A 16,669-nucleotide genomic window follows, 5' to 3' on the forward strand; every position below is an offset into this window, starting at 1 on the left:
TGGAACCGCAGCAAGCAGGCAAAAGGTACATCGTTTGCATGCAGCAATGGAAATGTTTGAACTGCATCTTGAGCCCATAACAACACAAAACAGCTCATGAGAAAAAACGTCTCTACAGTAGAAACTTTAAACGATAGTCTGAGATGCTTTAAATCTTTGCTGCAAATTACAGGTAGCACACAGGTGACAGGAGGCCTCATTTTACATAAGAATATTTAAACCTGGGAAACCTAAGTTTAAGAAGAAAAACTGAAATGCGTTGATCATCACATGAATTTCATCCCCAGAAAGGGTCACTTGGAGGAAACAAGATTGTGTGAAGGATTGTATGAAGACAACAAGAAGACTTTCTTTGTCTTTGTTACCATGACACATAAGTAAACAGCTAAGGTGATGTCACACTTATTTTTAAACATTTGATGACTTCGTTCGTTTTGCCTCTGTAAATCTGTCAAGAAGAGCTGATTGGCCACATAGATGAGACTCGCATCTCAGTGTAAAAAATGCACAGAGCAGGGTATCTATCTGAACTACTGGCCCCAGCGGAATCCGAGGCTCTGAATTAAAGGTGTGTCAGTCACAATTAACTACACCACGTCTAAGATGGTCTTGTCTTAAAACCAGCATTTTAACAAATGTTACAGCCCACACATATTTCTGATGAATATTAGCTGACAATACGTGTGACAGCATTCTCACATGTGACAGGGGTAACAGATATACATGTAGTTCTGAGCACTATCCTTTGACAGACACGATAAAAAATACCATGCAAGAGGCCTGAATGGTTTTGTGTCGTTTTCCATCAACAAAAGAATTCCAAACCAAGGACACGGGATTAGCCGACCATAATACCCTCTCGGGCCTGAGGCTAAAATTAGGCATCACATCCATTCTAATCCTAAGGACGTCATCATCCGTTACCAGCGCCTGTTGACAGCTCTCATACTTTGCGTATCAATGGAATGGCACAAGTCTGGAGGGCCGCTCGTTAGTGGGGGATATTGTTAGGCGGTACCCACCGCGTCCCCCCCCCCACTCAAGAGCGATGCCGCCCCGTGCCAAGGGGTCTGTACAGCCCACTCGGAAACGCCACACGAGCCAGATATCGCCTTGCCTGACCTTCACCGCGATTCCATTACTTAAGGGGGAAAAAAGCCCAGGTTGGCTCTTTCAATACAGGTGGGAATTTCATTGGCAATAGAACTGCTTTTCAGTTGGGTTATTTGTCATATTCGGACTGTCACGTTTGTGGTTCCGTCTGCACAATTCCCTTCACCTATAAGGAAGGGAAATCGAAAGTATTAAAGTTTTTAAAACTATATATATGTATGTGTGCAAAATAAAGGGAACTGACACTTTACAAAATCACCTCTCTCCTATTTGAATACAACTGCTGTGTCTGTTTCCCCAAGTGCTGCAGCGTTGTCCGTCAGAGGCGGCATCAGAGCTCTTACCTTGCGCTGCTGCTTCTCCCAGGCCGGGTCCAATAGCATGTCCCGGTCCCACTCGTCCTCCTGCGTCATGTACTCGTCCTGCTCGTACTCGTGGTTGTTGTATTGCACCGTCATATCTACCTGGGTCATGGTTCTGCAGATGCGTTAACACAAACACACACACACACAAAAAAAAAAACTCTAGTGCAATTGATTAGAAGTGGAAGGGAGGGAGGAGAATAACGCTGCAACGGTACTTTAGAAGCTACGGTAAATCGCCTTGCTGATTCAGTGCTGAATACGCAGGTCGGTGCAGTGAGCGTGGGTATGAGCTGCGCTATCTGTGGATCCGTGCTCCCGCTCGCTCCCCCGGCTGACGGAGTGATCTCGGCGGCGCGCGCGCGGATTTCAATTAATACTGGGCGTCACGTGACGCCTGGCCCGGCTGGCAGGGGCACTTGAGCACGCGAGCGGGGAGACACGTTGTGCCTCTGGGAGTCACCCCCTGCTGCCGCCCGTGACAGTGTTTCTGAAAAGCATCCTCTTGCCTGGGCAGATCTAGCGATAGGAGCCGCTGATAGAGACGCATGCCTTCGTGCGTGCGCATCGCCGTTATGCATAACATTGATCTTGCAGGCCTTGAGATTGTGATGCACCATCTAAAGTCAATCCCCGCTGGAACAATAAGCCAAAAGAAACGGGGTACACACAAACTCAAGAAAACTTACTAAAAAATGACCTTTTTAAGCATTTTTTTAAGGAAAAATACACGAAAAAGTATTAATTCAACAGAACCGAAAGCAGGGTCTTCCAGTACAGCAGTTCGAAGACTGCCAATGAGTGCAGGTGTAGGGTTTAACAGACCCTAATGGAGGTAAAAGACAGACCCTTCAGCCCTTCAGGGTGCAGCAACAGTGTTTTAAATTTCATTCTGAAATCCCTAGGGAGCCAGTAGAAGGGAGATAAAACTGGTAAGATGTGCACCTGCATTTCAGTTTTCCTTCAAATCCGGGCATCTGAATGATGCAGACCTGACTTGAGTGCCCTCACAGGCAATAACTGTACAGCACACTGCTCGAGTAGTACTTTGTTGTTTAAGAAGTACACTCTTTGATGGCTCCCAGGGTAAAAAATGGTGTTTATAGGGTCCATTTTAATATCAGTCATTGCAGTGGTGGCGAATGTACATGACAATGGGGTGAAGCCTGGAGTTTCAGGAAGTTCTGTAGCTCCAGACAGCCCAGGCTAGCAGTGAGTAACTCTGTGGCTCCTAACAGCACTGAAGCTTAGCAGGTGTGAGCCTGGTCAGTTCCTGCATGGGAGACCTCCTGGGAAAAACTACTGCAGGTGTTAGAGGGGCCAGTAGGGGGTGCTCACCCTGCAGTCTGTGTGGATCCTACTGCCCTAGTATAATGATGGGGTCAATATACTGTAAAAAGGTGCTGTCCTTTGTATGAGATATAAAACTGAGATCCTGACTCTCATGAAATAAGAGTAAGGTATTATTATTATTATTAGACTGAGTGTGTGAATCAGAGAGATAGCAGGTGCTTACACAGAGGGTCACCGTGAGGAAGGGCACCATGGCAACGCTCCTACTCCAGCCATGAGCCTGTCCTGGGGCCCCTTTAGAGACACCTCTTCGGGAAGAGGCAGTGAAAGATGAAGTGAGGGGTGTTTTCTGTACACCCCAGCACACCTGCAACACACCCGGCCTGAGTGTCTCTGTGTCCTTAAAGCTCAGACTGGGCATACTCTACTACAGCACACAGTGAATTCAATGGCAAAGGGATTTAATAATTGTTCAGTGGCAAACTGATAGTTCAAAATTAGTTTAAATAAGGTTTTTAAACAGAGTTTGCAAAGGCACTGTTCAAAATTGGGTATATCCGCTTGAAGAAAATAATTTGTATGCTTGTACGGATGTGTGTAGTGCGCTTCACACACACACACAGAAGTATTACATTGCACAAGAAATGTTACAGAAATTTAAACCAACAGCAAATCATTTAGAACTCCCACCTCCAGAGGTCGCTATCAATCGCACTTTCTTAGGCAGATCAACGCGTGTGATCATTCATACCATATCCGGGTTAGAGGTTAGCCTGTACAAGCACATGTACATGTGGATCCTGAAGTGAGCTACAGTAAGTTGGGGGTTCTTAAAATCGTTGCAAATTAAGTCTCTTTATTTATGTAGTTCATAGTAGAATATTCCTTGGTTATGTATCCAGTTATCTTTAAAACATAAAATTCTTGTGTTTATCTTTTGCTTACTGTTGTATTCCCAGTGGTTAAAAACGTTCATACAGCAAGCTGTTAAGACAGCAACTGCTACAGTTTATTTTGTGTTCAAATTATTGCATGTGTTTCTTCGTCATGTTCTCTGAACTATTCACAGACACTGCCCAAAAATCTGAGTTTAGTATTCATATTTGTGAGAACATATTCGTATTTATTTTAGTTCTTGTCTTAGCATTATTTTTATTATCGGTAGCATTGTAAGGTTTTGCAATACACGTATCGGTATGTGGCGGTAAAATGTATACGAGTAGTAGAAACGTAAGAAAGTCGGGTTTTCACTTCATCCTCTCAAGGTGTTTTTGATTTAATTAGTAAAAATCAGCGCGATCTTCCTGAGATTCTTTGACAGTGATTCAAGATCTCGACCAAACCCACTAACAAGCAGGGGACGGGAGGCATGTGATCGTAGTATTTGCAATATTAATGTTCTTGTTTTATTTCTAGGAGTCTGGATAGTTAGCGGTAAAATGACGTCGCTAGCTCAGCAGCTGAAGCGCCTGGCTTTGCCTCAGAATGACCCGAGTTTGCTGTCTCGTAAGGATGTGGCCTCCCTCCTCTTTGACCCGAAGGAGGCAGCAGGCATTGACAGAGACACTTTCTTCGCACTGGGTAAATGAACAGCTCCCCACGGGGACGGCATGAGCTGAGAATTGTCGCTGCTATGTCCGTGCGTGTTCAAGTAAAAAAAAAACTGCAGTGCTGTTTCGAGGCTAATCACAGTCGTTTTTAATTTAACGGCAAGTGTTGCTGAACGTTTGTCTTCACGGCTGTGCTGTGTGCCCGAGTCTGGGCACCAGTCAGACCCTTGCTGTCCTGTTGTGACAGGGTGCACAGGACTGGAGGAGCTGCTGGGAATTGAACCCCTGTTTGAAGAGTTCCAGGACACGCTGTTCAGCCCGGCTTCCAAAAACCTGGAGCGTAGCGTTCAGACCAAGGAGGTCAACCAGCGCCTGGACGCGGGGATCTCCTTGTTCCTCACACGCCTTTCTCCATATTTCATGCTAAAACCAGCACAGAAATGCCTGGAGTGGCTCATTCACCGGTAAGATCCACGTCAGCAGTACGCTTTTGGCACCCCTGGATGTTTTCGAATAATTTCCGCCATTCCTCAATCAAGAAATGTGTATCTGTGAAAACCCTGAGTTTGCCCTAGCCTATCTGAGCAGTCATCATCTACAGTTTCAGTTCTCGTTTTTATTTAAAGTGATTAACTGCTTTACCCCTTACAAGTGGAGATTATTGTAAATGTTCCACAGGTTCCACATCCATCTTTATAACGAAGACAGCTTGGTTGCCTGTGTTTTGCCATATCATGAGTCCAAAGTGTTTGTGAGAGTAATTCAGCTACTTAAAACCAAGGACCCCACCCACAGATGGAATTGGCTCCACGCAATAAAGGTACAGTGTTCCAGTATGTCTCTTCTTTGGTGTTCAGTGTACAATAAGCTTGATGTTGTACCTTTATTTGAACTGAAAGGTTGAATTGACATAGAAATACTTAATGAATGCTTGTTTTAAGTTAAAACAAAAAACCTTTGCCACATCAAATTAGATGTTTTCTCTTCTCATATATCGCATGTATGGTCAATAGTTTTCAGTGGACAGCATGTTTGTTGAGTATTGTAAAAGGTGCCTTTCCAGGTAGTTAACTGAAGTAATTCAGAACTCAGCTAGAATTAAAAACATAGTCACCCCTGAGGAAAGTTTGACATGCTCCACACCCAGTGACAGAAGTCAGGATTTCTGTGATTGGAAAAGTAAATGATGCTGGTCATTTCAGCTTTAATGATCTTGTGTTAAGTCACATTATTGATATTACTGCTTTGTGCTCATTGTTTTCAGAAACCCGGGGTTCCACTGCCCAGAAGCACAGTTATTACACACTGTTACAAAAACCTGGGTTTCCTGGACTTTATCTGCAGTCTTGTGACTAAATCGATTAAGGTAACGAAACTCATTCCTACTTGTCCTTTCCATATAAGTAGGAATTGTGCATTCGGGTTTGTATTGAATCTTACCTTAAGAAACCTGAGCTAATGCTTCTGTGATCTGTGTTTCAGGCTTATTCAGGATGTTCAGGAAACTGTGCCCAGCTCAGAGTTATTTTCTCCTTCTATGCATCAACTATTGTTCTTGCTTTAGATGCTGTTGAAAAGATAACAGATGCATTGATAGCCAAATTGCTGCCATATATTCAAAAGGTAAGAAGCATATTATGTTATATTTGAAAAACAAAGATCTGTGCGTTTTATTTTCAGTTTCTTAGTTTATTTAAAGCACAAGGTAAATCACCTAAACCCCAGTGTCCCAGAACACACCCGTGAGAATGCTGTCTCTTAAATTTGTTCTGCATCCTTGTTGTAGTTCAGTAGCTTTAAATATGTTCTGATGCTTTTCCTGACTCTTTTATTTTCATGTGCTCTTTAATCAACTTTGACGTTGCAGACAAGTGATGTTTTGTGAAAAATAATTTTGTTGTTTCCTTTTTAGTGCTTTTTAGCAAATCTTTAAATGAAAACTTTTTTGTTCTTTGTCCTAGGGTTTGAAGTCACCCTTGACAGACTATAAGGCTGCAACCTACATGATTGCTAGTCAGCTGGCTGTGAAGGTGGTGATGGAGGCAGCTTTGGTCAATACCCTCGTTCTGCAGATTAGCAGCTCTCTTTCTCAAGACCCTGCCATGCCCAGAGAAGGGCTGGGCTGCCTGGTTGTTTTATTACAAAATCAGAAGGAAGGCTGCCTCGAAAAAAAGTGAGTCTGAAACTATTAACTGTTAACTTATTTGATTGATGTGCTGAGTGTATGAGAGGAGACTGATTCACCACTGACTCTGCACCTGTAACTGTAATTTACAGTCTCAAGGAAAACATAGTCTGGAATGCTAATCCTGAATAACATCTTGGTAATTTGATGGTATTCTTGGAATTGATGAGATTCTTTGAGCTGTCACTTTGATTTCTTTGTTTTTCCATTCCATTCATGATGATAAGCGATAAGCTGTTTTCTTTTTCAGTAGCAGCAACTCATTTCTTTCCACAGCAGCAACGTTAGAAGTATTACCTACTGTTTACTGTCTCCATTGAGATTGATTTACCAAAAAACTCATGTAATGGGTTTTCTTTCATTTAGTAATGAAGTGTGAGACCCTGGCGAAGTGCTTGGCTACTTTCAGAATGCCCAGAACACGAAAAATCCAAAAACGTGTTGGGGTCAAATATGGAAATCTTTTTTGGTGTGATGGCGAATCATACGAAATAAGGCAGTTTTGCTATATTACTATATGGGTGTATCACTGACAATAACAATAAGGAAAAGGTATCTTGATAAAAGAAGCCTGTTGGGATTTTCAGTGTTTTTCTTTCCTGAATTCCATTATGCTTGACACTCAACATGTTAAGTCTCCTCATCACTTGTGCCCAATCAGCTTTTTCAGTGATGTGTGTCAAGGTCAGTGATTGATCAATGACTCAGAAAGCTGCCAAATCAATTGTCAGTATTCAGATGTGTATACTTCATTTTTCAAAAAGCATAAGCGAACAAACGAACAGATAGTTTTCTTCAGATTCTCGTTATAACAGACTTTGTAAAGGGGCAATTCGGTTTTACTGTAACCACTTTCTGCTGGAATGAATTGTGAAATATGCAATGGAGGGATATATGCATGTCTGTGTCTGTCAGGTTTGGAAGAATGTCATATTGGCAGTGCTGATACCATAAAACTATATAATGTTTTCATATGACCCAGTGTTGTACTGCTCTTGGAGAACATGGTCTTGACCTTCTCTAGTAATCAATAAGTGAAATTCCTTTTTTTTCCACATTTTTCAAATCAGAGCCTGTACCCGCCTGTGCAGCATCCCTGGTCTGATCTCTGCTCTCCAGGATATCGCAAAAGTACACGATATCAGCCCTGTGCTGCGCTGCCTCGTCCCACACCTCATCCACGCTGTCATTGCGAACAGTGGTGAGTTTCGCAGGAATCAATGTTGCTTTATTCAAATCTTAAAAATCAATTGGATCGGTTTGTTAAGTTGAGTGATTGTTTATGTAGAAGTGTTAACTGTCCCTGTCCTGATCAAGATGGGACGCTGGTAAAATGGGCCTTGGACTCTATGTTCACCTTGTAACTAGAGCATAGCGTTTAAGTCAACAGTAGCATTTGAGTATGGAATTCAGGGTTATTTTCTGTCTGATTCCATTTGATTTGTGTGAATTGACAACTGGTACTAAGCTAAGAAAAACCCAAAAGTTATTGAAAATATTTGAAAGCAAGCACTCTTTAACACCAAAGGTGGTTAGCATTTTATGTTTTGAGGCCTAATGAAATGTTACTTTAGAGTATAACTTAACCTGACCAAGACTCAAGGAGTAGTATGTTCTATATTCCTGCAGTGGTATGAAACACATTCGGGTTTAAAAAATGTTTTTTTCTTTCAGAAGACAGCCAGAGAGAAGAGCCCTCAGAGAACATCGACTCAGGGAGTCTCTTGGAGTCTATCTTGCAGAATCTTCCTCTAGAAAACGGCTTGGAGCACACCGCAGCAAAGTAATTTAGCTAATCATTTCTCTCTGTTTTTAGGAATTCCTTTGACTGTATGAAGAATTATATTTGGAGTGTCTTTTGTAATCTGTCGGCCTGTTCTGTGTTTTGTCTTTAACCTAGACTGTTGGTGTCGATGTCAGATGAGGTGCGGTGAGTTTGTGGCCTATTCCCTTGTTCTGAAGCAGCTGTTTTTTTTTCCTCAGGGTTTTTCTCCAGAAGTACCTTTCCCATGGGAAACAGAGACAGTTTTCCTCCGAGCAGATTTCCATTCTCAACCAGCGTTTGCTGCCTTTCATACGAGCATTTGAGTGCAAGTAAGGCGGCTGTTGTTTTTCATTGTGCGTCAGTGAGATGTAGCAAAGACACACTTTTAAGAAGCAGGACATTTATAACCTTTATGGAAGAAGTGAAGATGCATTCCCAGACCTGGGTGTTACGTTCTGCTTTTCCCCAACCTGTTTCGTTGACACGCAGGTACCCAGGAGCACTGGATTCTGTGTTGGAGGGGCACCTGAGTGACGTCTCAGCCCCGGAGGAGCAAGAACTCTTCCAGCACTTCCTCTCCCTTTCCATGAGCAGCGGCAAATACAAGGTGTGCAGTTCAGCAAAAACCCGAGGTTATGATCTGCTGCCAGATCTGTCCTGTTGAGCAGTGTAGTCAGATAGAAGGGTTTACGCCTGACTTACCATTCTTGCAAGTTTAGTGATGCTTTTATTTAAATTATTTAGAAATTTTAGTTTGGGTGTCTTGGAGGTGAAGTGGTTACCTTTGGTACCTCACTGCACTGGGGCCCTGGGTTCAGAGTCTGACGTGCTGTCTGTGTGGCGTTTGTATGTTCTCCCCATGTTCACATGGGTTTCCTCCCACAGTCCAGAGACACGCCAGTAGGTTAATTGGCTCCTGGGAAAACTGGTCCTGGTGTGAGTGTGTGTTTGTGTCTGTCTCTCTGCCCTGCAATGGACTGGTGTCCCGCCCAGGGTGTACCCTGCCATGTGCCCAGGATGGGCTCTGGCTCCCTCATGACCCTGTATTAGATACAGTGGCTGGAAGGATGGATGGACTGAAGAATTTTTAGATTGTATCAGTTTTAAATAAATGTTGACACTTTTTTCTTCCCTTTGGATGTAGATTTTGGCGCATTCTGACACCTCCCTGCTGCTTAGTCTTAATCACCCTCTCCCTGTGGTGAGAAATCATGCCATCGAACATCTGAAGGAGATCATCAACACAGGACAGGTGCTTCATCTTAGAGCTCATTGAAACCAACTGCCTTGGCCTCCTAACTCGCAAAAGGGCCGTATACTCATGTCACCTTCTTCGGCAGGAGGGCTTTGACGAGACGTTCCTGAGAGAGGCCGTGCTGGGCCGCATGAGGGACGATGTTCCTGAAGTGGTGCTGACTGCCATGAAGGCTCTGGAGGTCAGTGGTTTGAAGGATGAAGGATGCTGTCAGCGTAAAATACAGCAAAAACCAGCTCCTGGAAGTAACACTTGGGTACAAAAACAGTAGATACTACCAATTGTTTGAAATGTGTTTAAAAATGTTTATCAGATGAAAAACAATTGCTTTCAATTTAAGCAATACCAGAAGGAAGTTTATTAAAACAATACAGATGCATATGGTTTTTGGCATTATGTACATTTCTTAGTTGCTAATGGCTGCTTTTGACAGTTGTGTGACCCCAGGCCCTTCCTATTTGTTTCTGAGATTTTTATGTTCTAAATGTACATTTCTGTACAAGTGCAGTTCAGTCATGAATCATATTTCTACAGGTGTATGCTGACCGTCTGGGCCCTGATGAGACCATATCCTGCCTCCTTTCACTTTTCCAACGTGTTGATATTTCAAAGGATGGAAATTGGTGAGATATAATTTCCTTCTTTTAAGCAGTCCAGATCCCCTGGAGCAATTGCTTTGATTTTAATTTTTTATAATTTATTTGTCTAGCTTTCAAACTTTCAAAACATCTTATATAAGTAATGTCTTCATTGAAATTGGTCAAAATGTTGCATAAGCACTTAAAACTTATGCTGCTGAAAAACTGCTTAAACTGGCTAATTCAAAGCTTGAATGTATTGTATGTCCCAAAGATTATAAGTGAAAATGATGTTTCTACCTTTGTCTTTTCCCAATGAATACAGGGAGCTTAGTGTGATCTTGATTACTATAAGTACAATTATTTTCACAAACCTATGCTGTCCACTGGTGGGTGTTAAATTGTTACATAACCTTTATTTGTAATAACTGAACAGAAAACATTTCTTCCCTGGTCAACATTTTTCTTATAGATGCTGCAGTATGTTTATTTTTAGAATTTTTTAACCTGACTGATATCAGTGTGGTTAAGATGGTATTGTCCCAATTTTACACCTGTAGCTTACAAAAATAAATAGGCTCAATTAAAAACTTTGCCATTGTCTTGCCAGAATCCTGTTTCTCACCAAATAACTGAATCCTTTTAGTTCTGAGGCCAAAGTCAGTTTGATTAGAAGTAAATAACTTGGATATCAGCTGCAAACAGTTTTTATGCTTACTTAATAGAAACCACACTGCAATATTGGTTTACTACTGGTTCATACGAGCAGAGTTTGTAGGTGCATCATGGGTTTGATTTTAGTCAAGAAACAGTTCTTATGCATTCTTTCTCTAATACAAATATTTGTTTCTATAATGTCTGTGATGTTACTGCCACATTGCTTTACTATATGATATTTATGGTAATAGAACTTGCCCAAAAGCTGTAACAGCTGCTTGAAGTTCAAGTTTACGATGGTGTTTTCTGTAGAACAGACATAACTAATGGTGCGGTGGGTCTGTGGGGGTGTTGTGGTGGCACTGTGGCTAAGGATCTGCGCCTGTGGCTGGTAGGTTGCTGGTTCGTATCCCGCGGCCGGCAGAGGAATCCTAATCCACTGGGCCCCTGAGCAAGGCCCTTAACCCCAACTGCTCCAGGGGCTCCGTATAAATGGCTGACCCTGCGCTCTGACCCCAAGCTTCTCTCTCCCTGTCTGTGTGTCTCATGGAGAGCAAGTTGGGGTGTGCGTACAGACAAATTCCTAATGCAAGAACTTGTATATGGTCAATAAAGTGATCTGATCATATCTTATCTCTTAATACTACTGAGCCACCTTACGTTTGGCGGTATTGTCCTGGTAGGTGTCCAGTGCTCAAGGAGGCTGTGCGGATGCTGGATGGCGTGCAGCTTGCCGAGGGAAGTGCCAGCGTGAGGACGCTCATTGTCCGGGAGCTGCTGCCCTTTCTGGTCGTCACGAGCCCTTGCTCGAGCTCTCCAGAGCAGCAGTTAGCCACCTGCATCGCCCGCTGCACACCCTTCTCCCAGCATCCTCTTCTACAGGGCTGGGGAAATGGTAAACACAATACCTGGCGGATATTTTTCAGGGTTTTTCGAATTTCCTGTTCTTATACGTATATACATGGAGCAGGTCCGAGGGATTGACTTGTTTTCGATTGTACCATCGCATGAATACACACTTCCAAAATTGTTAAGGAGTGCTGCCTCGCATCTGCTCTGCCAGCTTCTGTGTATTCCCTCTTCTTCAAAGCAAGTGCAGAGCAAGAAGAGGGAGTTTACCTTAGACCTCAATGGTCCTGAAATCTGAAGGATCCATTTCACTCCACAGATAATTTATATTATTCATATATAACTATGGTGTACAGCTAATTCATCGATAATGACTTTAATCGCTTTTCTGTTCACTGATGTTAATATTTCCTTAAAGTCTGTCTTAAAAGCTGGCTTTGACCCATTGCATGTTTTACTACAGATAAGGACTTTATTCATATAGTGGCTCAGCTGGCTCAAATGGGCTCACTGTAATGAATGGTGAACCCGTTATTGAAATATTTTTTGGATTAAAAATGAAACCTCGATTATAGGTTTGTCACCCTTTTCACGATTTTGTAATGAGCCTGTTTAAACAGAAGTGTTTCTTCCCTGCAGTGCTAGATGGAGTTATGGCCAAGACCTCTCCAGAAGATGTCCTGGGAGAAGCCAATCAACAGCTTATTTCAACAATGACTAAAAACCTACTTGCAATGGACTCTTCTTCTAAACTTAACACTGTGAGTAGTTTGAATCCAAATATCATGCCCTGTGATGTCAGTGGTATTCACGCTCAAATATCGTGAGCATGAGAACTCTTAAGCAGCGTAGCTAAGGCCTAAGAAAGAAAAATAAACAAGAACCATCTTGCACTTGAGTGGAAGGTTATTGACAGTGTCCAGGGTGATATTTTTGAGCTCACGCAGTTTTTTGCATCTGTTTCAGATTGAAGATCTCATTGAGATAGTTAGGAACCAGATGTCTAGTCTACAGGAGAGGGCTGCCTTTCTGGTCCTTTCTTACACTCTGGTTCAGAGCCTGCAGACCCTTGATGAGCCTCATCATTTAAACACGGCTCTGAAGATATTCGACTTGCTGCAACCCAAGCTGCAGAAACTCGTCGCCAAAGCGCTGACTGAGGTAAGCAGAGGGAAAGGAATAATGAATAATGAAAGAAGTTCAAAAAAATGCATCTCTTGCAGTTATGTTACAGTTGGTTTTGGAATGGTTTCTTAACAGTTTTGGAGAGCATTTGACTCACATTTTAAACATTACCAGTATCTTCCTCGGCTGAAATAATTTGTTGGTGTTACAATTAGAAAAGTAAATCTGTTTGTTAGTTGTTAAGAGATTTGATAGTACAGTACAGCTGAAAGCCTTTTACTAATCAGAATTTTTTGGCAGAATTAACCTGTCAATTAGTCACATTGTAGTGTTTTGGTTATTATAATTTTTCCTTCTTCAGAAGCTGAGCTGTGTCCTATCTTACAGGAGGTTGTGTACCACAGTCGTTCAGAAGGATGCTTTCCTCCTGGAGACCTGCTGAGAGATTACCTGGGCAAACTCCGAGCAGGAGACAGGGGGGAGAAAGAGCTCTGTGCCTTGCTGACATTATTGCTCCAGATCTTCATTCCTGCTCTGAACTGTCCCACTTCCACTTTCAGAGGTACAATCTTTTCTTACTATAAGAAAAGGCAAAAGACTAGAAAGTCACAATGATAATACTCTTCTTATTTACTTTCAGACTTATTCATCAAACTTTAACAAAAACTAACATTTGAATTACTGTATGGTCAATTACCTTACATGCACACAGGCGTGTGTTTGATTAGCGAGGCTTAAGGTCCTGCGGTTTGTTCTGTTCTTCCCAGGACAGACATGGTGGAACCCTGAGAGACTTGACACTCCAGCATGCCACTACCTGCGTCTGCTCTGCCAGCTCTTTGACATCATCATCAATGGGGCCAGCCAAGGACACACAGCCTGCGGCTTCAGGCCTCTCATGCAGCTCTTCTGTCAGGTACCTCACAGCTGCTCTCAGGTCACATCGGGTCACTGAGCAAACGAGCCACAAGCAGTCTGTCACAAGCTGTTGTCCAGGGGCCTCCCTGTGGAGCTGCACATCTCGCCTGCACATGTCAGGGTGAAAACGCGACCGTGTGTCCGAGTTCAGATGTGACTGCGCACGTTTTCTTTCGGTTTTGGTTAAGAATGATGTTTTAAGGAGAATTGGCATGTTTGTCTATTAGGTGGCATTTTCGTTTTAGTGGATGTAGGGCTGCAGCGTACAAAAATGAAGTCTGTGCAGCTGAATGATTTGTACGGAAACATTTATCAGGGTAAGATTGACACAAATATTCATGCATTTTCTTAGGTAACGGTAACAAGAACAAAATATTACTTGTACTGCCTAACCTAATAGCCTAAGCCAAACATCCACTGGAGGTGCTGTTTTTCCGCCTCTTCAGGTGCACCTGAGTGACCCCATGGACCTGTTCAGGTTCCTGTCTTTGCTGTGGGGCTACAGTGCCAACCTGGGCGAGCAGCTGGGCTGCAAGGTGCCCGCGGTGCTGCAGACTCAGGCCCTGTATGTGGGCAGGGCCCTCCTTGCAGCACAGCCGGTCCGAACCCTGGAGCAGCTGGCGTCCAAATCCTCCCCAGGTATCCCATCCCATCCGGCCGCTGCGGACCCCGAGAGCCGGTACCCCTGACGCAGAAGGGGTTCAGCTCGCAGGCGGACTTTTCAAGCCTGGAAAAGGCCCCTGCCCAAAAGTTGATTTTACTCTATATTTTTGAAAGTCTTTCTGTGCGTTTCATGCTCATACCAGCTTTCCGTAGTTTTCTTCCTGTGTTTGATGTCTGCGTGTGAGTTTGAAGGGCTGCAGGACGGGATCTGGTGTCAATGTTGCGGCGGTTTGGCGTCTGGTAGTGTGTGTCTGTACACGGGTCCTCTCTCTCCTGGCAGTGATGGCGTCTCTGGTGGTGTGTCTGGGCAGCCTGGTGAGGGAGGTCCGCAGGGCCGCGCTGGCCTGCCTGCAGAGCCTGGCTGGGGCAGAGACCTCTCCCTTCCAGCCTGTCATCGAGAAGCTGCTCCAGTCTGCAGAGGAGCTCATTGCAGATCCCTCTCACATCAGCCAGGTACCCCGAGTAGCTCTGAAGGGAATCGGGATTATTTTGTGACGCCTCTATCTCTGAAATAATCTTCATATTTACATTTTTGGGGTGTATGGTATGCAGAGTCACAAGAGGAAAATATATGCCCTAAATCGGATTTCAGAAGTTATTGAAAGTAATTATACGCTTTATTTCTCTGTTTTCTCTCTCATGTATTTGTGTCATTCTGATCATGTTTAATAGGTCCTTTGCTATACTGTCATTAATGAAGTAAAAAGAAAAATTGTGTTATTTGTGCTCTGTTGACTTATGGGTATGCTAGATCACTTTTAACAGACATAGCTGTCCCGGGGAATAAAGATCTGGTCTTTCGCCATGCAGATTCTTGGCCAGCTATTTCAAGGGGCAGCAGTGCCTGGGAAAGGGAGGTCTCGGGAGAGGAAGCTGGCCGTGTCCCTGGAGCAGCTACTGCACTGCGCCCAGGACCCGGAGTGCCCGTCGTACACTGCCAGGGGTCTGCTGAAGGTCCTGCAGGAGGTCAATGGAGAGGTATGTCGGCTCCCGATCAGCATGCATTTGTGCACAGAAAACACTATTCTCGAGCGCAGAGCTACCCCTTAGCTTCAAAAGCAAAAGAATGTGCTGGTCATGCTTTTTAGGTGTTTTTTTCATTCCCAAACAAGGCCATTGCCGGTGATTAATCGCTCTGAGTAAGGCATGTAAGTTGTTTCATGTGGAAACGTGACGGCCGTGTCCCGGGGAGCTTGTAGATGGAGAAACGGGGGGTGTCTGTCTTGAGCTGCCAGAGTCTGGGATGAGTCTCTCACGGTCACTCTTGCAGGGGGTGCTGGCCGCGCTGCTGCCCGCCGTGGAGAGGCTGCTGCCGAGATGTGGGCCGGAGCCCCCGGGACTCCTGAAGGACGAAGCTCTGCTGCTGAAGCAGCTGCTGGGGAAGTTCGACGCGCAGTCGGCCGCGCTGCTGGCCCGGGAGCAGCGCTGCCTGGACCTGTTTGTCAGGGCCCTGACCACTTCGCAGCAGGCCTGCCGAGGGACGCCAGCCGTCCAGATCCTCGCTCTGGAGCAGGTGTGCAGCATGAGCTGGATCAGTATGCCTCTGAAAGTGCCTTCTCCTTTCCTGGGGGAGGATGGGATCCAGTTTCCCTCACTTTACTGGACTAACGCGGGGGAAGGAGTGTCCACTATTGCCCGCTGTTTGTTACATTTCAAGCCCAAAAACACTAATATGCAGTGTATATGATTTTCTCACCTTTGCATGTTTATTGAATATTACATACATGAAGACGTTGTATATAAAAACAATAGTTTTATTATACACTTGTATATTGAGATATATCATATATATAATGAAAAATAAAATACTGTAGTTTAACATATATGGTTTTGTGATCATCATGGGCTTCAAACTCTAAATCAGAGCTTGAGCTCTTTTTTTCTATTTGTTCTTAGTGTTAGAATTGTGACTGCCTTCCAGGTGGCCTCCAAATTAAAGAGGGTGGATTTCAAACACATTATTCAGTGTTTGCTGCCCTCTTGTGTCACTTGATTTGTCAGCCTCAACTTCATCCACCACGATCACCTCCTACAAGTACATCTTTCTGTACAGCCCTTTCGTGGCTAGAATTATCCCCTGATCCGTGGGCTGGAACTGTTGGTCCTCTTTGCCAGATTTTGTACGTTAAATTCGAAAGCTGGTGAAGTTCATTAAAGTAAGAGATCACTGTAGTTTTTTGAAGGCATAAAAATTCTTATGTAATATACCCAAGCAATTATTTAGTGCTCCTACTGCCAGGATCGTCTCTCTAAATTGGTATCTTTGGCCCTCGCTGTAGAAAATGGGACCAGTCCTGATTGTTCCCTGAGAGCTGTCTGAGGGTGTGTGTGGGCTGTATCATTATCTTTCTGCTGC

At 43.8% G+C, this 16,669-nt stretch overlaps 2 protein-coding genes across 4 annotated transcripts in view; one reads left to right on the forward strand and one right to left on the reverse strand.

Annotated features, from left to right (window-relative positions):
- LOC148820206 (alpha-actinin-2) overlaps positions 1–1,828 on the reverse strand; it is a 35,560-nt gene extending 33,732 nt beyond the window's left edge. For 2 of the 3 annotated variants that reach the window (XM_088933601.1, XM_088933602.1), the window contains exon 1: positions 1,458–1,825. In XM_088933601.1, the coding sequence (XP_088789727.1) occupies positions 1,458–1,586 (129 nt within the window). In that variant the 5' untranslated portion in view covers positions 1,587–1,825. Of the gene's footprint in view, positions 1–1,457 lie in introns of all 3 variants that reach the window. The other variant, XM_088933600.1, reaches the window with a different exon arrangement.
- Positions 1,829–3,526: 1,698 nt separating this feature from the next.
- The window catches only part of heatr1 (HEAT repeat containing 1), a 30,356-nt gene continuing 17,213 nt past the window's right edge, over positions 3,527–16,669 (forward strand). The window contains exons 1-23 of the mRNA XM_088934299.1: positions 3,527–3,583; positions 4,185–4,349; positions 4,566–4,782; positions 4,997–5,138; positions 5,583–5,684; positions 5,801–5,941; positions 6,280–6,491; positions 7,574–7,704; positions 8,178–8,286; positions 8,487–8,597; positions 8,758–8,875; positions 9,413–9,520; positions 9,609–9,704; positions 10,058–10,146; positions 11,442–11,653; positions 12,247–12,368; positions 12,574–12,768; positions 13,120–13,294; positions 13,500–13,648; positions 14,097–14,289; positions 14,594–14,766; positions 15,124–15,291; positions 15,584–15,826. Coding sequence (XP_088790425.1) covers positions 4,208–4,349; positions 4,566–4,782; positions 4,997–5,138; positions 5,583–5,684; positions 5,801–5,941; positions 6,280–6,491; positions 7,574–7,704; positions 8,178–8,286; positions 8,487–8,597; positions 8,758–8,875; positions 9,413–9,520; positions 9,609–9,704; positions 10,058–10,146; positions 11,442–11,653; positions 12,247–12,368; positions 12,574–12,768; positions 13,120–13,294; positions 13,500–13,648; positions 14,097–14,289; positions 14,594–14,766; positions 15,124–15,291; positions 15,584–15,826 — 3,348 coding nt within the window. The 5' untranslated portion in view covers positions 3,527–3,583; positions 4,185–4,207. The remainder of the gene's footprint in view (positions 3,584–4,184; positions 4,350–4,565; positions 4,783–4,996; positions 5,139–5,582; positions 5,685–5,800; positions 5,942–6,279; positions 6,492–7,573; positions 7,705–8,177; positions 8,287–8,486; positions 8,598–8,757; positions 8,876–9,412; positions 9,521–9,608; positions 9,705–10,057; positions 10,147–11,441; positions 11,654–12,246; positions 12,369–12,573; positions 12,769–13,119; positions 13,295–13,499; positions 13,649–14,096; positions 14,290–14,593; positions 14,767–15,123; positions 15,292–15,583; positions 15,827–16,669) is intronic.

The sequence above is a fragment of the Atractosteus spatula genome, chromosome 15 (genome assembly GCF_055471065.1).
Source record: "Atractosteus spatula isolate fAtrSpa1 chromosome 15, fAtrSpa1.hap1, whole genome shotgun sequence".
Classification (NCBI taxonomy): Eukaryota; Metazoa; Chordata; class Actinopteri; order Semionotiformes; family Lepisosteidae; genus Atractosteus; species Atractosteus spatula.